At 38.3% G+C, this 25,333-nt stretch overlaps 1 protein-coding gene across 1 annotated transcript; it reads right to left on the minus strand.

Moving 5' to 3' along the window:
• Positions 1–1,002: 1,002 nt before the first annotated feature.
• On the minus strand, positions 1,003–22,507 carry LOC121961719 (carnitine O-acetyltransferase-like). The gene is made up of 14 exons (XM_042511779.2): positions 22,481–22,507; positions 15,284–15,556; positions 14,677–14,795; positions 12,642–12,695; positions 11,748–11,898; positions 10,339–10,513; positions 8,674–8,852; positions 8,269–8,369; positions 6,633–6,752; positions 4,214–4,336; positions 3,636–3,771; positions 3,386–3,448; positions 2,463–2,600; positions 1,003–1,361 (listed from the first exon to the last, which is right to left on the minus strand). The coding sequence occupies exons 1-14, from the start codon at positions 22,505–22,507 to the stop codon at positions 1,134–1,136; spliced, it is 1,887 nt and encodes a 628-aa protein (XP_042367713.2). The 3' UTR covers positions 1,003–1,133.
• Between the last annotated feature and the right edge of the window lie 2,826 nt (positions 22,508–25,333).

Consider the following 25,333-nt stretch of genomic DNA (forward strand, 5'->3'; position numbering starts at 1 on the left):
ATAAAAACGTCATACATTGTCCAAAAAATGCTTGAAAACGTTACAGTATAGTATGTCTTCCAAAAATGCATAAAAATATCATAGTATAGTATGTCGTCCAAAAATGCATTAAAACTTCTTAGGATAGTATGTCGTCCAAACATTCCTAAACATGTCATAGTTTATTATGTACTCCAAAATTAATGTACAAAAAAACTGTCCACTGGCATCACTGCCACATACTAAAAAAGTACAACCTTTTTAGTTTTCAAAGTTATGTGCAATTATGTTTTCCAAAATTTAAGTGTATCAATAATCTGGCCCCTGAACCTATGTTCAGAGACAGCACAGCAACAGAGTAACAAGAAGCACGGTGAACGGAAACTGTAACATACAATATTGTAGACTATAGGCTGTAGGCTGTAAACTTTGGAACACATTTCCAACTGAAATAAAATTAATCACAGATTTAAAAACATTTACAGTGATGAATTCATGTTATGTTGGACGCCAAACTATGCAGTGCCATTTTTATGCATTTTTGTACGACATAGTATATTGTGTTTTGCACTGCTAGACTCGTACTTTTTATATTTTTTATTTTATATTTGTATCTTCTATTTTATGTTTTTTTTTGTTTTGTTTTTGGTTTTTTTTCTCTATATTTATGTTGCACCAACCCACCAGAACAAATTCCTCGTATTGTGTTAACTATACCTGGCAATAAATCTTTTTCTGATTCTGATTCTGATTCTGACATTTTTATTCAGTTTTGAGGACATACTATACTATGTTTTGTTTTTTTTAGATTTTCATTTTCTTTTTTTTTTACTATGACTTTTTAATACATACTTTTAGAAATACTAGAAAATGATGATGTTTGGTTGGGACTTTTACCTATGTAAAATGCTTCTGATTCTGATTAAATCTCTGAGAGACCACCACTTATTTTTGGAATACACTTTAATGGAGACATTTCTACAACATGGTGCATTTGCAAATAATTAGTTTGGAAATGTCAGAATTCATGGTGCATGTTCTTGGTCCAATATAACAAGAGTATGGCATTTATTAGTAATTTGCTCGAAAGAATGCTGTTCAAGAGCAGACATGACACTGATCTTATCCAACTGTCTGCAATAAGGATTTTTGTTCTAGTTAGTTGTTGTTCTAGTTTGTTCCAGCTGGGTGTTCATGTCCAACAGTGCACCTTCCACAGCTTGGGCAAAATGTCCTACATTAGAAATTTCTCCTTGAGTCTCAGAAGTTTTAAGAGCAGCAATGGTAATCTCAATGTGATCTTCCCTAATACTGTAGAGCACTTCATATTTTCCGGGTTTTTCAGGGCCATAACATGGAAGAATTCCAGATGGGTTTATTACCTGATGAACAGGGACAGAAGAGAAAAGGCACTTGTTAGTTAATCTTGTAGTACTGAGACCTCTGATGTGTGTTTCTATAAAATAGAGAGAATATTCTTTTGGTGCAGTATGTACAGTAGCAAGGGCATGACATATGTGTATATTATGTACTTCCCCAGAAATAAACTGTAATGTAAAACAAATTTCCTGCAATTCATCACCTGCAATAGTCTATATTAGTTACACTGAGGCTTTAGAACAGCATAACTTCTTCTACAACTGCCAACAGCACACCATCATTCCCACTTAGAGAATGGTTGAACTCAAAGTAAGGCCCCCAAATCATTACATCTGCCCCTGAAAACAAGGAAAGCAGCAGAGTAGCTGGGTGAGAGACTGAGTGACGTGTCATCGTACTTATAAAGAATTCCATCTAAAGTCTGACAAAAATAGGCAGTAAAAAAAGTCTTCTGTAGAAGTCTAAGGAAGTCACTTTCACCTACTGAACATTTGACTGTTCAGATGCTGTGAGGAAATATTGCTTTTTGTATGCCTCTGTCACTGTGCTCTATCCATCAGCTGTGTGATCAACAAAATATTTTATTTGTTTTCATTAGGCCTATTGTTGTTTTTGTCAGTAAGTGAAAACAGTGAAACTAATATCTTGGGCTCAGTTGCCTGGTTTTGGACATCAGTGTGCGGCCTAAGCTACACTCTGGTATCCAAATGCAGCTGGCACACAGTCTGTATTCAGGCACTTTTCGTAAAAACAAAACAATGACTATTTCTGTGCATTTTCAGTATTAACTTTCTAACAAGCTGCTGCATGTTGGATGTTCAGTAAAACAAAGGACACAGTGGTAAGGACCGTGCACCAGAAATAGTGTGTGGTTTTTTTCGTTTTGACCTACACCATAATTATAACATGGTCACAAATACAATGTATGGCATGAGCGGAAGCTACCACAAAAGAAACATTTATTTTGTGGTAGCTTCTGCCAGTGCTGCTGAGAATATTTAACCCGTTAACCATTTTGTTGGAGACTACAGAGCAATCAGCTTGGCTATCTTTGGTGCAATATTTTGGTCTTTTCATTTTTATGTCATAGTTTCAATACTTACATAACTTGTACCGAGTCTGGTGTCAAACACTTTGTTGAAGGAGTCGTCTGTTAAGATATCAGGCATGGGAATATTTTCCTCAAGAGCCTGCAGCCTCAGGCCCCAGAGGTGGCAGGTTATGTCCTGGCCTCTCACTGCCTGTTCAAAAGGAGGATATTCAATTTGTTTACAAAGTTGATTTCCACATGTGGTTTAATGTGTAGTTTATGTATCTGATCATGTTGAATATCCTTAAAATATTACAAATGTGGGAAATTCCATTTCTTCCTCGTGCAGAATTTGTGTACCTGACTTTTCCAGTGCAGTTTGAAAACTGCACTGTATATAATCAAGTCATCCTTGCATGTAAATGACATGGGGATCCACATGCACAACATTGATCCAAAGTACTAATGGTGGTTAAAAATTCCATAGGGAACTTTTGAGCTCTACAGGGAGAAACTGACCAGGACACGCAAACTCGGGCTACCCTCTTAAACACTACTGGTTACAGTTGCAACAAGGCATTCATTCATGGGGCTCCACTCACTGTACCCTTTGAGTCCAGTCGAGGGCTATCTGAGATACAACATATGTTGTGATAGTGTTACCATAGTTCTGTTAGCAAAGATGGAGCCCTCTACCTAGAGGCCCCACCGACCCTACGTCCCTCTCTGAATCCAGTGTATGATGACAGACAGTATCGTGGTATTCCCTTCTGTATGTGTTCTTATTGGCTGACTACATTTATGCAAATTTATAGTGGGGAAATGTGTGTCTGTAATTGGAGGAGAGAATACCCATAGAGCACAGTAGAGGGCTCTGCCTGTATTAATAGAAGTAGGAATATAAAATTGTAACTACCATTATCCTTTCACTGAAAACAAAAGAAACTGGACATACACTGAACTGCAGTACTGAATGGTGCTGTGAATGGTACTCACCATGTCAGTGTAAAATGCATGTGACTTTAAAGCGTTCTCCAATAAATCAACCTTCTCTCGGTTCTGTGCAAAACAGAAAGAAAAGAGAAATTTACAACTTATCACTTTTAGGTGGTTGGTGTTTTTAGCCTGACTGCTATGCAGCAATAGCATTATCAATACCAATCTAAGTATCTCTGTAGTCAGCACACTTTTTCGATACACATTGACATTATGTTAAAGTTGCATTAGAGGTTCCCTGTATTTTTACCTGTATTTTAGGGTCATCAAAGCCCTTGACAAAGGTGGCTGAGGCAGGTGAATTTGAAGTCATGTAACCTAAACGCCCTAGTTTAAATGCACGCATTGACACATATTCCAGTGAGGGACAGATACGCTGGTTTATCCTGACACAAGAAAAGAGAGACATTTTTTAGGCAAAATTTTTGTTCCAACATACACAGCCCTGAAGCTTGTTGACCAGTCAAACAGATACTGGAGCTCAGCAAACACTTTTACAAACTATACCATTTTACGTTGATAAAATTGTTTGTTTATCTGTCACTCCAGTTTTTGGCTGATGAGCCTGTCCATGAACTGTCTGTGATTATTTTGTGTCTTGATCTCTGATGCACACATTTTAAACACAATCTGGGGGCATTTGAAATTGGTGTGAATTCATTTTATCTGTTTTACAGGACTCTCTGTTACTGTCTGACTGTATGATCAGGGTTGGGTTTTTTTATATAATCTTTGAAGCTCTCTAGTTCCCCTTAGTTAATGATGTAAAGTGTAAAATAGGCTGCATACAATGACAAGCAATCTCCACGTGACTTTTCATCACCTCACCTGTAGTAGGCCAGCTGTAGCGCCATCTGGACAAAAGCATTGGGGCGCACCTTGTAGGTCTTTAAGACATTTTTTCCAAAGTGTTTAAATGTAGTAGAGCTTAGATCCAGGTTTTGGGCCAGTCTGTGGTGGTAGAAATGGGACAAATGTCTGGACAGTGAGACTTTTCAAAGTAGTTTGACAGATGTTTGCAGTATAAACGTATAAACTATGTAAAATATACATTTTCTCCTCTGCAAATGTGGCCCATTACACACTTTATGTAGTATTATATCTGTCCATATCAGACTGAATTTTCTGACCCCACTTTCTTGGGAAAGGACGCTACTGTACAGCCATAATGAGCAGCAGCTACTTTTTATTCTAACAATTTTAAGACTTAATTCAATTCAATTCAATTTTATTTATAAAGCTCATTATCACAAAACACAGTTTGCCTCAAAGGGTTTTGCAGCATACGACATCCCTCTGCCCTCACAGCGTCTAAGGAAAAACTCCTGTAACTCCCTGTAATGGGGGGTATAGCATCAGTGCAGCCACAGCATGAGCACAGCCAAAGGCAAGGTCACAGCCTTACCACAGCCATCACCAGAATCCAGGAGCAGCCAAGATTGCAACCAAGATCTGGGAAAACTATGAAACAAGGGAGCACGAATGCTCCGGAGAGTCAACCGAGTCAGTGTAATGCAGTAAAGAAACAAGTGTGTGTGTTTAAAGATGGAGGGAGCAAGAGAAGGAAAAAGGGCCACAGTGTATCCTAGAAAGTCCCCTGGCAGACAAAACCTACATCAGCCTAACCAGGGCTTTATCAAAGAGGAAGGTCGTAAGTCTTCCCTTAAAAGTGGAGACGGTGTCTGCCTCCCTAACCAAAACTGGAAGATGGTTCCATAAACGAGGAGTGTGGCAACTGAAGGCTCTGGCTACAGAGAACCACAAGTAACCCTGCATTTTCAGAGCACAGTGCTCTTAAGGGTTGATAGGGAACTATGAGCTGCAACAGATATGATGGAGCCTGTCCATTCAGAGCTTTGTAGGTAAGGAGGAGGACTTTAAATTCATATTCTGGATTTTACAGGGAGCCAGTGCAAAGAAGCTAAAACAAGAGAAATATTATCCCTTTTCTTGGTTCCCGTTTGTACATGTGCAGCACTGTTCTGCACCAGTTGGAGAAACTTCAGAGACTTGTTGGGGCAACCGAATAATAGGGAGTTACAGTAATCGAGCCTAGAAGTAACAAATGTGTGCACTAAATTTCGGCATTTGTTTGAGACAGAATATGTTGTTAGTGAAAGAAAGCATTCCTTGAAGTTTTAAATTGGAGGCAAAAGATAGATTTTAACCCAATATAAGGACAAGTTTCCTTACAGTTGTGCTAGAGGCAATAGCAATGGCATCTAAAGAAATTATATTCTTAGAAAAGGAGTTTCTGAGGTGTTTGGGGCCAAGAACAATAACTTCAGCTTTGTCTGAATTTAACATCAGGAAATTGCAGCTCATCCAGGCTTGTCCTGAAGGCATGCGTGTGGTCTAGGTAACTGATCAGCATCATCTGGCTTCATAGATAGATACAGCTGCGTATCATCCGCATAACAATGGAAATTTACAGAGTGATTTCTCATGATGTTGCCCAGGGGAAGCATATATAAACTGAAAAGGATTGGTCCAAGCACAGAACCTTGTGGTACATCTTGAGGAAGCAGAGTCTGCAGACTTGGGAGAACTTTCATTCTCCTAGCAGAGGTTGCTTGGGTGGTCAAGAAGTGCCTCAGCAAGGTGCCAGATGTGGATAAGAATTGTCCTGAGATGTTGAAAGCTCTGGACACTGTTGGGCTATCTTGGCTGACATGCCGTTTTAGTGTCAAATATGGTGCCTGTGATGTGGCAGACCAAGGTGGTGGTTCCTAATTTTAAAAAAGGAGACTGGATCAAAAAGGGTTTTCCTCTTCTGGGCTGTGAGAGAATGATTGCCTTAAGTAGAGGAGTTCAAGTATCTCAGGGTCATGTTCATGAGTGAGGGTAAAAATAAGCATGGGATGGAAAGACAGTTTGGGGTGACATCTGCAGTGATGCATACATTGCACGGAACTGTCATGGTGAAGAGGAAGCTGAGCCACAAGGCAAAGCTTTGAGTGGAGAGCAGACCCAGAACCTGTTGAAGGGGTTGTATATCTCATCTGGCCTGGGAACGCCCCAGGATCCCCCAAAAGGAGTAAGGAAACACTGCTGGGGAAAGTGATGTCTGGAGTGCTCAGCCTCCATTACCCAGCCCCGCATAAGTGGATGAAAATAGATGGATAGCACATTAGCTTTTCATGCTGTCTGTAGCAGATATCATAGAAAGATTTTCCAAAGTGTTGGCTCTGGGTTTAATTATCATTCTGTTCACTGGGTGTCTGTTACAACTAAAAGCTGCTCTCACGTGTCCATGTGCTGCTTGGCCTCTTCAATGTCCATCTTAATTTCAGGTGTGAGGTTGAAGTGTAATTTCTGGGGCACAGGTAAAGGCTCCATGGGAGACTGCGTCACGTCTGTTTTTTTCCTGTTTCCACACACAAAAGAAAATCAATCAATCAATGAGTCAGTCAGTCAGTCAGTCAGTCAGTCCATTGATCAATTTGTGGCATAAGATTAAAAAAAGATTTAAAAGATTTTAAAAAAATAAATAAATAAAAATAGATTGGATGGAACAAAATGGAATTCAACAGAAAGAAAGTCCTATAACTAACAGACCAAGAGCCAACAAAGGATCTGAAATGATAGGCTATACTGACTCATTACATGATGCTTGGAGTCAAGATCCTGTAGATTGGTTTGGGACTGTTTTGAATTGAATGTATGATTAGAGGGCTCAGAAAGGTTACACTGAGTCGCAGACCAACAAAATTCGAGAAAGCCTCATCACAATAGAGATCCTTGATACTTTACATTGTCATGTCATGCCAGATAGGGAAGTTTGTATCTGATGATGAGGGTAGGAATAGTTATGTGGTCATTTAATACTGATGCTAATCTCGACCCAGCCTGCCATATCCAAAACTTTGAATCAAGTTTTCTTTTGACTGCACTAATTCTGTATACTTTTTAAAATTTAATTGGATCATACATGCAGTCACACAATGAAACACATGCACAAGTTCTTTCCTTTGCTTGTGCCAGTTTAGTATTTTGGTGATATACTGCGCTCTTTAGTGGGAGAAGAGGTGCAATACAGCCATGCACCGAGCTGTCTGCTGCATGATTGATTGATTGATTGATTGGTTGATTGATTTTCTTTGATAAATTAAACACAAAAATATGCACACAGTGCTAAAATTCATTAAAAGATTGCAATAAAGCCACATGATTTATTTCCACTGCACTCTAAAGTCTAGGCTAGATGGCAGGCTGGAAAAAGATTTAATATGTATATGCTACTAATGTTGTACTGTTGTTGTTGTTGTAATGTACTAATGTCTCATGTTAAAGGTGGTACTCACTTTTGTTGCCAGTGGTTCAGACATTAATGGCTGTGTGTTGAGTTATTTTGAGGGGACAGTAAATTTACACTGTTATACAAGTTGTACACTGACAACTTTACATTGTAACAAAGTGTCATTTCTTCAGTGTTGTCTAATGAAAAGATACAATAAATATTTTCAAAAATGTGAGGGGTGTACTCACTTTTTTGAGATACTTTACATTGCCAGAATATACCATAGGGAGGCTATAATATAGTGTTACTAAGCTCATGGCCTGGTGTCAGTATGGTACCACTTTAAGCCACTATATAAAGACAAAGACCATGAAACCAGTAGCCATGAGTAGCCAGTAGGAATTTAAACTGACACAGACCTTTGCACAGCTTTATTACAGGTGTAGACTTGAGTCCCATGACTTGGACTTGAGTTAGACTTGAGTCACAAATTTGATGGCTTTAGACATGACAAAATCAAAAAGACTTTAACTCCACCTGGGCTTTATCTGTACACTCTGCCTAATGCCTGAACTATCAATCGCTAAAACAACAAATCGAAACACCTGTACTTACGGAAACCAATTCATTATGGTCTACTTACATGCCTTCCACAACATAAGCAGCCATGTTCATATGGATTACACCATCAGCAAAGGCACCTGAAAGGTTCACACCGTTTGTCCCATCTTCTCCGATAATTAACTGAAAAAAAGATTTAAAATTTAACAATCAAACAAAACACACACACTTCGCATTACATCCCAACTCCTTGTGAGTCTGTTTCTAGTTCAGGTCTACTTCATTTTATATATATGTATATATATATATGGCTCCTGTTAACATAAGGTAAATGGCTTCTTGCTTATTGCCACACCTTCAATGTGTTTTCTGGTAAGTGATATCGCTCCCCAGTGCTTGTGCCAGGAAAAAAAACAAAAACATCACAAAATCAGCATGTTTTATGGTACTTTCTAGTCATGTATAATTTGCAGGTGTGTTATATTACCTGGATCCCCTTGTCAAACCAACGGTTTGCACTGTTACACTGGCTGCCTCCTCCATGCATCATCTGACAAAAACCACTGTTGCGATACATCTCATCAGACACTGGGGGCATTGCTTGATCCAAACACACCATAAAGATGCTGCTTTGAATAGCCGACAGTGACTCCTTGTTGGTCTTATCTAAACATGGACAAGGACATGCACACACAACAAATATCATGTTAGTACAAAAGTTTAACATCATAGATATTTGTTGTCAATCACATGTTCTAAGTCATTTGGAGTTCTATGTAAAACTGCATTGAAGTTTTTGTATGTTACGTGAAAAGTTCAACAAATGCATAAAACTGATTCAGCCTAAGAGTTGGAAATTAGCAGTAGCTTTAAACTCTCTGTGCAACACATCAGCTTCATACTTTGTATGAAACTATGTTTAACTGCATCATACCTATCAAATAAAGATTTTTCTTGAATATGTTAGCATGATCCAATGCATGTTGTCTTTCATTCCCCACAAAATTTCCTTGTGGAGCAAAGTCAAATAATTTGCAAGCTCCTACCCACCTCCAGCTTGTTGTGTTGAAAAATCCTGTAGATAATACAATAAAAAATAATAAAATAATAAAATGAAGAAAAAAGGTAATTGGGGAAATGTTAGAAATGCTCTTTTTAACCTCAGTAGCCTTCTAGACCAATACCTCCCCAAATGTGCCACCGAATGCCAAACATAGGCATCTTAAACCCCAATGGGGGGCCAGACTTGACCAATCAGAGAGGTTTACAAGACTCCTTCCCCATCCAGTACTGCAACACACCAGGACAAACTAACAGAAGAGTGTGCCGCTGTTACTGTTCTCTTTAGATTGAACCAACTAACATTTTCTGTCAGAAGTCACATTGCATAATGTTAGGGTGTGGATTCAAAACGAGCTAAAACATATCTTTCAATGAAGTAAAAGAAGCAACAGTGCAGAAATACTGTTGTAAGTAAAAGTCCTACATTCAAACTACTATTGAAGTAAAATTTCAAGTATTACAATAAAAGTATATCTGAAATAGCCCACCAGAAATAACAGTAAGTTTTTTATTATGCAGAATGGCCCATTTCAGAGTAATACAGCTTATATATTTTAAGTATTGATGCATTAATGTGTTCATTACTTCAATGTAGCAGCCAGTAAAGTTCAATATTTGCCTATTAAATGTAGAGGAAGTAGCCCACAAATGAGCTTAAAATGTAAATACTAAAGTACATGAACCTTAAAGCTGTACTTAAGTACAGTACTTGAGTAGATTAGTTACTCCGCAACACTGTTAACATAAATAGAACATTTTTGATGATAATGGTACGCCCAGTTTTGACACTCTCTGAGGTACACATTTCAACTTTCCTAAATTCACAATGTGTACTTGGAACGCAAATAAAGTGCCAAAGTGCACAAAAAAGCATCAAATTAGAGCTTGTTGTTCCTGGGGGAGGATCCTCCCAGACCCTCCAAAAGTGGCTGAGCCATGACACTGGCTGAAAATGAGTCCCACTCTGGCCCTGCCAGGCATGCATTACTGTTGACATGATAATGATGACAAAGATATTTCATATGTTGTCAGCAATTATTAGGTCAGCGGTTGTTTAGTTTGACTTGCATGAGAGCAGAAATGTTCTCACCCTTGATGAGGTTGTGGTGGGCTTTGCCCCAGCTGTCACGGCCCTGTGTGGTGAGGATGCCTATAGGCTCCATGCTCGGCTCTGGTGAGGAGTCGATGATCCTCTCCAGCTGAACACAGAGCTGATCCACTGTCAGTGGACTCCCATCACTGTTGTATACTTCCAGCTTAAAGAACTGAATCCAAAGGGAGGAAACATGGAAGCAAGACTTCATTACCATCTAAGCAATGACACTCAGGCTTCTGAAGGCCTCAGGTTACCTGTGACTAAATGACGTAGTGGTCATATTATAAGTTAATTACAACTTGCAAATTATCAAAGCACATAAATCTCTGTGAACCCTGGTTCATAAACTGAGATATGCCTGGAATACTTTGCTCAGCCTTAGGTTTTTCAGGCATCTGATTATAATAATAGAAATAGTCAGTTTTACATCAATGTCACTAAAGCACTCATTTTCTCTGTCCTACAGACTTACAAATAAACACTAAAATAATGATAAACACTGAAATTTCTTTTAATTTTAGAGAGCTGCTGATTTCACTTAAATTGGTTAAAATTAGTTTTGGGGATATTTTAAATGACTGCAGTGCAGAGAAAAAGGCCAGGAACATGTTTAGATATGACTGTTTAACATAAAGCAGTTTTAGCCTACTATATTTAAACTACAGGATATTGTTATATTTAAAGGCACGTTTGATCTAAATGTACTTTAAAGGTTTTTTTTTCAAGTTTTTAGTGCCCTTATCAATATAGGAGTGGAGAAATATTTTTGCTTAATGCAAATGTACGTATAATATTACTGCAACTATCCAGAACTATGACAGTTACCACTGTCTCACTGTCTGGCTACCTGCATTAAGTGCAGGTCCACTGCAAACTATCCAGCGTGGTCAGCCTTTGGTGAAGGGGAGGAGGGCGCTCTGCATCAGTTGTATGGTTTGCCAGCAAGTTGTATCTGAGACATACTCCAGAGGTAACTTACTTAACATTGACAGTCAATGCAAACATAGTTGGTGGTGTGGAGAGAACCATCTGGTCAGGCTTTGAAGCTGAACTTGCCATTTAATTTAATTTACTCTCCACTTTCAGTTTTAAGAAAGGGGTTATTTCAGTACTCAGTTGGCAGTTTATGATATTTTAGGGTTTGACAATGACAGAAGGGAGATGAGAGGAAACAAGAGGAGGCAGAGAGTGTATGGTACAGCACATAATAGGGATGTTGTGGTTCATGGTTGGAGCCTAAATGCACAAGCCATAGGAATGCCCCTTAAAATGGCTCTTAAGACAATTTGTAAGTGCATTCTTGGCGGTTTTGTAACAAACGCTGGTCACAGAAAAGCTCAGGCACAGATTCTTGACTTGTTCCTCACAACTGTTTAGTACTTCACAAATGTGATGTTCCTTACATGACCGTTGTGTACTACAGCGATGTGTTGGTCAGTGTAGTAGTCCAAAGTGTCCGTCTCCAGACCAGGGTTACGACAGGATGAAAACAGCTGCTCATACTGCTTCATACACAGCGGCTTCCCTCTCAGGTACTCATCTGGTAGTGTATTACTGAAAAACATACAAACATTAAACAATATGTCAGGCATTAAATAACATTTAAAATTTTCACCACTGATGTTCTTAAAGCTGCACAGTAGCTCTTCCTCCAATGTTGATATAAGTTTAGTCTTTTGACCTACATAATATGAGATTATATAGGAGAAATGAAGAAGGCCGACAACAGTTAGTGGGTAACATTGATGCAGTGAGCCCACCTATGATACAGCATTGGATGGACACACAGTGTTTCTTTATATAGTTTGAATGAAAACAAACTGTTGTGGATATCATTGTTCTCCATAAGAAGAAGAAAAACATGGTTTTCAGGTTTAGTAATTTCTTTTTTTCTGAATAATATGACTTATAGTTTTTGGTTCAAAATAAAAACACTAAAACTGACTCAAACAAAAATGCACAAGTTAGAGTGTTTTTATAAAGACAGAGAGCAAATGTCTAAACTTGGTTTAACTTCTATAGGTCTAAGTTTAACTTTCCATCATAGTTTATCGAAAAACACCTTAGCTGGAAATAAACTTCATTCAGATTCTTCAGAAAACTGATTTCTATTTCTCTGGCTGAAAATGTCATGTAAAAAAGCAAGGCCTTAAGTTAGGCAGCAGTTGAAACACCTGTTTATGTGTAATTTAACTGCTTCTTTTGCTTTTTAATGTTTGTAAGTGAAAACTGCAAATAGATTCATTAGCTTATTTAATTTAATAGTTCATTATTGAGCATTTAAAGTCAGTACTCACTTGTCAATCTTTCTCTTTAATTCCATTGTAGATGCTATGAATTTGGCAGTATACCTGAAGAGAGAAAACATGGTTATTCATTTTAATGTTTGAAAAGAACTCCCACAGTTTTATAAAGGAATCATTAGAATTACAGGCTGAGATTTCTTAACTTTAATCCCTTGTATAGGTTGATCTCCCAAAACCCAAATATTAAAGTTTTAGGGCCAATCCAAAATAAACTTCATATCGTTTTTCATTCTTAAGAAAGTGACAGAGTTGAAGAGTTTTATTTTGCACAGTTATACAGTATATTGATCAAGAGAAAGCTTTTAAATACAGTTATTTGTTTAGGACACTCTGGGCTTTTGTCATTTGACTTGAAAATGATCGATCACCAGCCACCCACTTCCGCCTTTACAGGATATGAATATTAGTATTATCGTGAAAAACTACACTGTTGCTTCAGTTCGAGTCAGAAACAAATGCTGGCAGAAAATTATGTCGTTGATGAATTGTGAGAATTGTGTGAATGCACAAGTTAGTATAGCTTATTAATTTTATCAGTCTTTTTTCTAACTCAATCTGAAACTTGTACCTTGATGCAACAGATATAAACATTATAATCAAAAACTATGTTTAGGTCTGACACTGTCCTGTGATGAAGGAGACGTATTAGTTTTGGACAAATCAAAGAAAAATAAACTTTACTGATTAAATATTATCACTGAAAAATACCAACAGACAGATCTATTATCTGTAATATACCAGCAGAATAAAACGAAATTCAGTAAATCAGAACTAAGCTTTTAAACATTATCAGCAGTGATAGCGCTATGGCATGGTTTGAAAGAATTACACCACATTTCATATGTAAGTTAATGTCATCCTGTTTAAAGCCACAGTCATTTTATATAGGCTTTTTGGAGAGTCACTGTGGACAAGGACACTAAACACATAATAATAGTAATTCCTTGACTAGCCCCTAGTTAGGCTGACATAGATTTAGTTTGCTGGGGGACTTTCTAGAATACGATTAGCTCCTTTTTCCTTCTCTTGCTCCCTCCATCTGCAAACGCTCTTGGCTTTTTACTGCATTACACTCAGTTTTTTCTCCAGAGCATTTATGCTCCCTTGATTCGTAGTTTTTCCGAATCTTTGCTGCAATCTTGGCTGCTCCTGGATCGTGGTGATGGCTGCGCTTATGCTGTGATCCTGCCTTTGGCCATGCCTGTGGCTGCACTGATACAATAGCTCCGGCTTGCCTTGATGGTGGTCTTGGTTGTGCCGTTGCTGTGGTCCTGTCTGAGGTTGCTGTCACTCTCTCTCTCGTCTCTCTTTATCTTTCCTTTTTGTCATTACTGTAATTTAATTGTTATTTACGACATCTATTGCACGTCTGTCCGTCCTGGAAGAGGGATCCCTCCTCAGTCTCTCTTCCTGAGATTTCTACCATTTTTTTTCCCTGTTACAGGGTTTTTTGGAGGACATTTTTCCTTAGACAATGTGAGAGTCTAAGGGCTGAAGGATGTCGTATGCTGCAAAGCCCTCTGAGACAAACTGTGTGCTGTGAAAATGGGCTTTATAAATAAAATTGAATTGAAAATTGAATTGAATTGACAGCAACAACAACAGTGTGAATAAAATATACAAACAAACAATATTTTCCCTCAGATTTTCTACATCACTGTTATTTAACATTCGGCTCAACAATTTGAATAAAGTGTATTCATAACCGTTTCTCGCAGGTGATAGTCCGTATGACTTATGTACTGACACTGATTATAGAGTGCTGCTCCTCAAAGAAGCAGTTAAATGAGCTTTTCAGCTGATTTCAAGACAAAACTTGGAACATAATCTGTTCCCAACCAGGTTAAGTTTGCCTCATAAATTACCATGGCGATAAAGCCAAGTTAAAATGTAGCCACCTTCATATAATGGGAAACCCCAGATTTGGACTCAAGATACCTTGTTAAGACACCAATCTCGCTTAATGGTACACCTCTGGTCATCCACTGGACACAAACTGAGCATGTGTATGTGTGTGTCTTTTTACCTTACTTTTCCGGTCCTATCTCTGTAGTCCATTCGGGGAAAGAGGCCCCCATTGCCTGATGTACCCACCACACTGACTCGCGACATCATAAATCCAATCTTTAAAAATTCCTCTGTAATCTAGAAACAGTTACAAACTATAAGTGACACATACCTACAGAATAGACAGTCCAATGAATATGTATAAAAGGGTAATTAGGTCCTTTACTCCATGTGAAATGTTTCTGGACAATGTTTTATTCCAAATTAAGGGTGAAACAGCAAAAAATGCCCGAATGAAAGTACATGACCAAACAAAGTGAAAGATGGTTCCTATTTACATAAAGCAAAAGCAGTAACATCCTCTTTCCCTTGTTTTCAGGGCTGCATGAAGTGTAGGCTGGTGAACTTGCATGATGACAAGAACCCTGGCTGCAAAAGTTATAATCCTTAAAGTTTCAGTTTTGGATAATTCAGTAACACTTGAGGTTATTGGTGTTATCAAATTATTTGCATAACGAGCCCCTGATTTAGTAGTAGACAGGAGCTAAATAAGTACAGAATCTGTGAGGAAGTCATTGTCTCAGTAGATGTGTCTACAGCTGATGGTGTGTAGTTGTTGAACTCACCCAGTTCTCAGAGTTCTCTGCTTTCCTCTCCAGGCTTCTCTGCAGTCTTTCTCCGACCCCTCCTTCTTTACGAAACTCTTCCACCAGTTTTTTTGCTCGCTTCAGCTCGTCCCCCTCCAACATGGGCTCCATGTACTGGAGGTAGATGTCACAAGTCTGCTGCAGAGGGGGGACAGGCTGACTGGGCAGGTCTTTCTGATGAGACAGGTTTCTGCTAGCAACCAGGGTCACTGATACAGGTCTCACCAAGTTATAGGGCTTCACCATCCCCACCTTTATATGAGAGATACAACAATGTCCCTGTATGTTATAACTCATAAAAATGACATGTTTCCTCTTGATCAAATGGGGGGGAGGCTTAATGGGCCTGAAATAAATATTAATTTTTTATTTTCATTTTTTTTTCTCTAAGTTTTAACTGCAATAAGTTAACTAAAATTGTCTGAATAAATAAATAAACATTAATTCCTTTCTGGAGAAAATATGGAGTCTCTCTCAGAGGCCCCTCCCACCCCTACTAAATCCTACTAGATGCGCAAAATGGTTTAGTCCGCCCTGTGCTGGTCGCCTGGATTGATATGTCAGCAGTCAGTCACGTGTGAGAATGAGTGAGGATCAAAAAAGGAAAGGAAGAAAAGAGAAACAAAGGAAACAAGCTGAGGGAAAAGTGCATTTAATGACTTTCTTTCAAAAGAAAGGTGAGCACAACTTAAACAGTTTAAGAATGGTTTAAGCGAATACCAGCAATTTAGATTCAAGGCAGTCAGCCAGCAGTAGTCTAGCTTGGATTATATTTGCGTTTTATATATATAATCAATATCACATGAGAGGGAGTGATGTTGTGCTGGTATATCATCGCGGTTGAGATTCGGTCGTAGGCACGAGGCCGCAGGCCGAGTGCCGAAGATAATCACACAATCTCAAGTGTGATATTGCTTTTATACAACAGTTCTACAAGCATCTTTTATTTGTTAATAGTAACAAGCGACAACAGATTATGATTTGTTTGTTTATTTAATGATTTTTTGGCTCCGCCAACCATGCATGTATTATAAGGACGTCTGGATACAGCCGTGGAGGCAGGGCCTCATTCTCTACTGGCCCATAGAGCATGTGTAGAAGTGATTAACGACGAGCATTGACTCTGACTCACTGGCTCGCTCACACAGATGAGCGCCCGTGCACGAGCATTGCTCTCGTAGTAGCTTAGCTTATTAGCAACAGCAGCTAATCGGCGGTATAACGACAGCGGTGCTGTCGGTTTTAATATTTACGTGATTATCAGATAATAGTATATCTATCTCTCTTTACACACCCACACACACACGCACACATATACATACAACTCATCAGGGAATCATATCGTCATCTCGACCAGAGAAATCAAATTAACAGAATCAGAAAGTGTTTTGCCCATAGAAAGGTAATAAAAGGTGGTGCCTTGTTATATTGCACAGCTCAACTTTAAAAAATACTATGTTCAGTACTGTCACTAGTGCTCAGCGCTGCTCATTGATAACCGGTAGTTTAAATGATGAATTATGATTCAAAAATAGCCATTACTGCAGCCGGTACGAAGCCTGTGTTGTGTCAGAAACTCTAAGAGTTACATGCGCACATGGTAGAGTTCCACGGGTCCTATACGCATTCATTTTATGTCTGGAGAAATACCTAATTCCAAATCTTGATTCGGAAAATGGTGCATTTTATATCTTTAGGACTTAATATTTTTAATAATGGCTATTAAAAAATGTGTTCTGAAAAGTCAACATGTCTCAAAAAAAATTATCCAGTGATTTAAGGAGGTCTCATTAAGTAAATGGGGAAAAGTCTTTCTGGGCCAGTGTGCATCACATGACGCTGTAGTTCCACTTTTGGCCACTATGTAAATTTTGCTTCAGAGGGTGGCGCACTTCCTGGGGTCTTGCCGCCGACACAAATAGTTCCCCAAATGTGACAGCCGTTGCCTAGCAACGCATAAATATTTTCCTGCACGCTGCTTGCTAATCTGTGTTAGCTCGGTCTTAACAGTATGCACAGACCAGATGCTTAGTATCATGAATATTTATCTCTTTTTTTCAGTGAAATCAGTCTGTTAACAGACACTTTGTGTGATTCAGATGAGTTAGTTTGATTAGACTGATTGTCACTGCAGTGTGTGTCCAATCACCGCCTTGATCTCCGTCACCTCGAGTCCCATATCACACAGCACGTGTATGTGTGTGTGTGTGTGTGTGTGTGTGTGTGTGTGTGTGTGTGTCGTGTCATATCTCTCAAGCTATGGATAGTTTCAGACGAGTGTGTCCTTGTCTCACTGCACATCCTTGTAACATCTGTAACAGCTGGCCTACTCCCAGTGAACGGCGGTTCACCAAAACCCGTCCGTCACAGCTGCTCCCTCCTGGGCTTCCTGATAACTTTTAGTAACTTTAGTGTATGTACAGTCAGCTCAAGACACGCTCCAAAATTCCTGTCCTTTCTTGCTCGCCCCAAACTCCCCTCTCTCTCTCTCTCCTCTTCTTCTTTCCTCCCACAACCTGACCTACTGATAGTTATTTGAACAGCGTCAACTAGCTGTTTGAACCTATGCTTACACCATACTATAAACAGATCCCACTTTTAAAACATATCCCACTTTCACTCTTTCCTGACTCTTACACTAATTAACAGATTTTGAACGGCCATGAAGCGGAGTGATACATGCAGAGTTAAAGTTACCAGTCCCAGTGATGTTATAGTCCAATGCCAGCACTCATGGAATGCCTCTCAACCAATCAAATTGCTTGGTTGGCGTTAACTGTTGTATAAAAGTTTATTATATTCATAAATTACTCAGCATCATAGGTACAATCTCATATGACATTATATTTATTACCTCGCCGTAAAGACAGTCACCTTTGGAGCGATACTTAGCTAATTTCTCAGTGAGCTAGCTTAACATATTTGGTATCAAAGGATTCGTTAAAATCTCTAGATTCATATGATATAACTGACTTTGCGCTAGCTTTAAAAGCCTGCTATTGCCATACAAACAAGGTGTATTTAATTTTAAGTAAGATTATTTCTGTTAGTGTTAAAGAAGTAAACTAAGAACTGAGGGGAATAATTACAATTTTAGGGTCATAGCATCAAGTGAGGCTGAATCTGATTGAAAGTAAACTGTAGTTTTTGAAGGTTTTTCACTTTGAGGGGTTAGATTATACCAAATAAGCCCTCGTTATTCAACATGTCACTTGGCTTCAAATAATCTTGTTTAAAGAGGTGGGTAGTCTGAAGGGCAATATTGTGCATGGTAGGCAGGTAAAAAGCATATTCTCATTATTGCTATGTAAAGGCAGTGAAATTTGTTTTTTTTTTGGGGGGTATTTTGTGTTCAGGTAAATTTAAATGCCTCTAGTGGTCTTGCTTAAGAAATATTAGATTAACTCTTGTGATTATTTATCCACAATTTTCAGGGGTGTAAAACAAAGTTATGTTATGTATTGCTTTTAATGGACCATTGGGTAATGCAGGTGTGGTTATAACAATTGTGCAGGGTAGGCTTGGGCCGTGGTGATGGGGCCCAATGAGCTATGTTGTCATGGGGCCCAGAATTCCTGGCAATGCCACTGCCTATTGGACAGTCAATTCTGCCAGAAGAAGAAGAGTAAGATGAAAACAAAACAAAGAAAAACAAAAAGAAGTAGACAAACAGGACATAGAAGAATCATGACTTTCTCTGACAGATAAACATTGGAGCTATTAAGGTCTTACTAAAACTGGTCAACAACCCAACTCTTCCCTCCTGTTACCAGCCCATATCACTTATTAACACAGACATTAATATAATTTCCAAGGCACTAGCATCCTGGTTGGAAAAAATCCTTCCATCTTTAATGCTGATGACCAGGCTGGCTTCATCAAAGGACAATATTCCACTCACAACTTTAAGAAGATTCCTAAATTTATTCAACAATTCACAAGGTGTCAAAGTAAAAACTATTATAGTTTCACTGGACGCAGACAGGGCATTTAATAAAGTAAATTGGATTTTTCTTTTCATAATTCTAGAAAAGCTTGGTTTTTGGGAACTGTTCATTCACTGGATTAAAAACACTATACAATACTCCCGCAGCCAAAGTCATCATTAATGGGATCATATCACAAAGGTTCACACTGCATGGGGGCACCAGACAAGGATGCCAACTCTCACCCTTGCTTTTTGTCATTTTTATTGAACCACTTTCTTTTGCCATCCGACAGAGCCATAACGAGAAAGGAATTTAAGCATCAAAAATAAAACACAAATCAATTTATATGCAGATGATATCATACTCTACCGTCAAGATCCACAAAACTCACTACAGGAAGTAATCCATCTCTTTCATTACTTTTCACAAATGTCATACTACACTGTAAACCAGTTCAAATCAACTATTCTTCCTATCTCAGGGAATTTATGGAATCCTGCAACCCAAGATAAACACCATTCTTTCTCTTCTGGTAAGCTTAGATATCTGGGCATCAACCTCTCTACCCATCAGAATTAAGTCACCTCAATTTCACACAGCTAGTAGAAAAAATCATCAATGACCTTAAATGATGGTCCAACCTTCCCATTCTCTAATAGGACAGATAGCAACTACAGAAACATTTTGCCAGTGGCTAGATGCACCCAGTCTTCTGCACTATTACCTTGCAAACCAGCTACAATATCTTGTTAAAAGGATCCACGTCAACCTGGCTCATTCATCTTGGATCAAATTAGAACAGGTGCAGTGCAAAACATAAACATTTCTAATCTACCCTTTATCAGCGTAAATATCAAATGTCCTAACTGCTTCAAAGACTCCCTCATTGCCTTTACTGTGACAGCCTGATGGAAGACACTTGACATAGCTTGTTTTCAATTATGCGATCCAAATGACCTGCAAAAGTTATATGGGGGCAAGAAGTGAAGAACACCAGTTGGGAATAGTTTGGAATGGAGAAAAAGTGAATTATACGCTAGCTGGCTAAGTGTAGTTATTATTTTCTACCTTGTTCTCCTAGGCCAACCATTCTCATAGGTGTTCAGAAACACCGCTGAAAATGTGGGCTGTGGCGAAACAAAACAAAGCGGTCTCTGCATATATGAGCTTTGTTTGACCCCACTCCTTCAGACTTTAGACAAAGGCTTTAATCCATGTCTGCTGCCGTTTCTCCATGAGTGTTTTAAAACTTCTCACCTTTATGTGTCACTTCTTTCGGGAGTAGAAAGTAGCCTGTTTTATTTCCCAGATTTTAACCATTTTCCCCCCACTTTGTCTGGTTGGCTCAGCTTTGAACAGCGCAAACCTTTTTTATAGCACTTCTCTATGCAGAAATCACATCTTGCCCCTCATCTGCAGTTCTTCAGGTTGACATGACATCATGTGCAAATAGCCTTTTAGCAAATTACAAGTGACTCTCACCTCTCTGGCACAACCCGGACTTTCGGCTCAATAAATCTCCAATGCATGTTGGCATATAGGAAACAAAAGAAATCTCCACCACCTATTTTAAGACAACACATACACATCATTTAAGGACCTGATCCAGAGGAGGGGTGTTAGAGGGGGAAACTTCCACTAATACCTACATGTAAAATCAGTCATTGAAAGTCAAAATCTGTATAAATAATCCACTTCAACCTCCTTACCCAGCAGAACAGATTATGAAATTTTCTGCAACCACCAGAATTCCCTCTAGCAACAAATGTCCAGTATAGATGAAGGTCTGTAGAAATTCATTTTAGATGACTAAGAATACAAATCTGCAATTGATCCAGTACAAACTCCTCCACCGAGCACACATCACTCAAAAAAAAACTGCATAAAATGGGTCTCTCCAACATAGATTAATGTTCACAATGCACTCTAGGCACTATAGATGACAACCTCATCGCCTTTTGGCTCTGTCTACCTGTACAGCACCGTTGGTTTAAGATTACACAAAAACTCTCAACAATCTCGGTGGTAGCATTCCCCTGTCACATCGTAACATCACCAAAACATCCTCAGAATGTTGCACTTAAAATGTTACATCTTATTCAGAATTGAACCTTAAAGCAACATTATTTGAATTGATAAACATCCTTGAAACGTTCTCTGAACATTAGATTAAAATGTTTTCTTTAAAACATTATTGCAGCTTTTAGGTAATGTTGGCCAATGTTTTGGGAATATTCCCTGCTGGGTGGGTCTCCCTCTTTGTGCATACTTGGGGACCCATTCTCAACTGAACTCCCACCAAAACATACAACCCACAATGGTTGCCCTAGCTATTGCCAAGAAGGTCATCCTTACAAGCTGGACAAACAACCAAACAATAAACATCAACCACTGGTTACATCCTGTCGCAGAACATATATCTACAGAAAAAACAGCCTACTTTTTAGGAAAACAAATGTCACTGTTAATGAAAACGTGGACTCCAGTAATCACAAACCTTAATCTCAAACTCCATTTTCCACTATACGCAAATACCACTAAACAGCTTACATCTCCAGTCTCAGACATACCCATAACCGCAGACACAGGCATATAAAGTCATACACACACATCTCTCTACCAGACTTTCAACCCAGTGAAACTCTGCTCATCCCCAAGAGATGGGTTGTCCACACCTTCCCTCTCTGATTTTTTTTCTTTCTTTCCCCTTCCTTTTTTTAAATTGTTAATTAATTATGTTTGTATATAACATTCCCTCCTGTCCTTGTTGTTGGACTTGTTGTAGGAGGGTGTTATTATTATCATGGACATTACCATTGTCATTGCTTTTACATTATCACTATTACATATTGTCTTTGTGATGTTGTGATGGTGATTATGAAAATAACAATGTTTTGTATTGATTATGCATTCATGTTGTCGAATCTTATTCATTGTATGTCGCTTATTAATCTAATTTCTCTCCCTTTTCCTTTTCTCTCCTTCTTTCTTTTCCTCTAATCTGCTCACAAACCATATCAATACATCAATCCTACTATCATGAGTATGATAGTGGCATAGTAATACTGTTATAATTATTACTGTAAATTATTACTAACAAGTTATTTTAACTGTCTTAAGACCAAATAGACATATACATGCACACACACACACACACACACACACACACACACACACACATATATATATATATATATATATATATATATATATATATATATATACTCAAATGGTATTGTTTACTTACCAGAGCTCTGCTGCAAACTCTCAACATTGTGCTTTTAGAGAAACTCCCAAAAACTAAACCTGGACTCTGTTAACTTGTTTTAAGGTTTTTGAAGGTACAGATAGATGAAGTTTCTGTTATATGAGAGGAGTTGGTAAAAACAACTCTACTGCTAGATCTCAGAGACTAATCTACTTCAACTGAATATAAAGAGTCGAGAAAGTTTGTTTGTGTTGCACAGTAATGATGTCACCAACTGACAGCATGCGAAAGTATATTCATCCCCCCATACTTACATTGTTTGTCTGACAGGGGTAGTTATGACTAACCAAACACAAACAATATTCCATAAATTAACATAAGTAAACGAGTGTGTGTGTGTGCGCGTGTGTGTGCGCGTGTGTGTAAGAAGAGTTGAGAGAGTCATTCAGTTGATTTTACTGACACCATGAGCACCAAAGAAGACAATATTATCAGCACTGTAAACAAGAAAGATGCAAAACAGAGATAAGCAGATGTAAAACCCTATCATATAACTTACCATTATTATTATTATCATATAATTTAAGCTTAGTCCCAATTAGATGCCCAGTCTCTTTCACTAGCCCAGTATGGTGACACATTTTGACAAATAAAGGGCTGTCTCAGTCAGAGGCTCAGTCTGGTTGCCATGCAGTTCATTTTATAGCAGTTCTTTGGATGTATAAAACTGGTTGTTGACTCCCCACTGGTGATAATGTTTGTTACCTGCTTAGACAATAAACTTTTATTATCTAAGCATCTAACCAGCTTTTGTCAGTATGGACATGCTACACACATGGTTAACTTGGTAAAATTCTTTACCATTCAATCATTCAGTTCTTTTTACTGAAACCATGAACACCGAAGTAGAATTAATACTGGCAGAGTGAACAAGAGAGACACAAAAAAGAGGTTGAATAGAACAGTGTGATTTTATTTCCATCTTTTCTGAGCAACGTTATGTGAAAAGAAATTAAAAACCTGTCCAATATAGTTGTCTGTCCCAAATATAAGCATGTTGAGTTCAGTGGTTTAAGCAAACAATCGTCTGAGCTATTCATTGAAGTTCTATGGCATTTGTGAAAAAAGCTCAGGAAAAATGTCCAGTGAGCTATATCCATAATTACGATAATTACATCTTTTAAATTATTTTACAGAATTATTATAATTTTTAAGTTTTTCTTTTCTTTCAAGTAATTTCTTGCCTTGTTTTTTTCTCACTTTTTTGTTGTTGTTTGTTTGGAAAAAAAAATTCTGGTAATTTTCTTGTACTTTTCACAAATTTCTTGCTAACCTCTGGGTTATTTCTTCTTTTTTTGTTTATTACCTTCTTCTCATGTTCTTGAATAAAATAAAGCCAATTTGCCCAAGTCTCAAAAGGTAGAATAAAAAATTAGATTGTATGTCTTTCTTTGCTGCACAAGTTTATTTATTTATTTTTGTTTTATTTCTTTAAAGGGACTATGTACAGTTTAAAACATAAATGTTACCATTTGATGCACCATATCAGATTTTAGCTTAGAGCTAATTCACATCTGCAGTCCCTCAGCAGGTCAGAACAAAGACAGCACAATGACATGATAACACAAAGGTGTACAAGAGGAAGAGAAGAAGAAAAGACACACTCTGGCTCTGCTTCCTCTCTCTTTCTTTCTTTTCTATTACTGCTCTCTGGCATTCATATTAAGTCGTAATTGCTGATCAGTGACTCTAGGATCCTCATTGAGTGCTTATTCTTTTTACTGCTCACCACCTTGGTTCTGTTAAACTGCACTACACAAATCCCGTTGCCTCTCTGGAGCATTCCTGCTCCCTTGTTTCCTAGCTTTCCCGGATCCTGGCCGCAACCCTGGCTGTGCCTGATCGTTGTGATATCTGTGGCTGCACTGTACCCCCCGCTCGCCCTGATCGTGATCTTGGTCCTGGTTGCGCCGATGCCGTGATCATGCCTTTGGACACCTCCCTATCAATATATGCATGAGACTCTTATCAACACCCACAATATCATCATAGAGTGCATTTGATAATTTCACACCTATCGTTATTGTAATATGACATGTGTCTGTTTCCACTATTGCTGTGCCTCTCTCCCCCTTCCCTCCTCTCTCTTTCTCTTTCCTTTTTTCCAAAATTGTATTTCATTTATTATTTACGACATTACGTCTGTCCATCCTGGAAGAGGGATCCGTCATCATCCTCTGCCGCTCTTTCTAAAGTTTCTTCCTTTTTTTCCCCCCATTACAGGTTTTTTTTTTTTCGGGAGTTTTTCCTTGGGTGATGTGAGGGTCTAAGGGCAGAGAGATGTCGTACACTGTAAAACCCTCTGAGGCAAAACCATGTTTTGTGATAATGGGCTCTACAAATAAAATTGACTTGACTTGACTTGACACATGCAAGACAATTAATACACACAATAGCAGTTTTGTAGGAAAGGAATTAAGAGCAAGTACCATATAGATGCCTGTCACAAATATAAGGCTGTTGAGTTCAGTGATTTAAGCCATTAATAGCCCAGGCTATAAACTGAAGTTTTATGGCATGTTGTGTATCTGTTCAGTATTCTTATTCTTATTCTTATTCTTATTCTTATTATCATTATTGCTTTTATGTGTAAGGAGTTCTCAGAGACTAATCTATTTCAACTAAATAAAGAGATCAAAAAGGTCTTGTTTGATGTCACTAACAGTCAGTTTCTATATTTGTCTCTTTATACTGACAGTTAGGACTACTCAAACAATGACAAAAGGTGTGTGTGTGTGTGTGTGTGTGTGTGTGTGTGTGTGTGTGTTTGTTTGTTTGAGTCATTAACCTTGAAAAACAAGAATATGCTGGGCCTTATTATGAAGATGTGTA

This window comes from Plectropomus leopardus, chromosome 22 (genome assembly GCF_026936395.1).
Source record: "Plectropomus leopardus strain MGB_pleo_1.0 chromosome 22, ASM2693639v1, whole genome shotgun sequence".
In the NCBI taxonomy this organism is placed as follows: Eukaryota; Metazoa; Chordata; class Actinopteri; order Perciformes; family Serranidae; genus Plectropomus; species Plectropomus leopardus.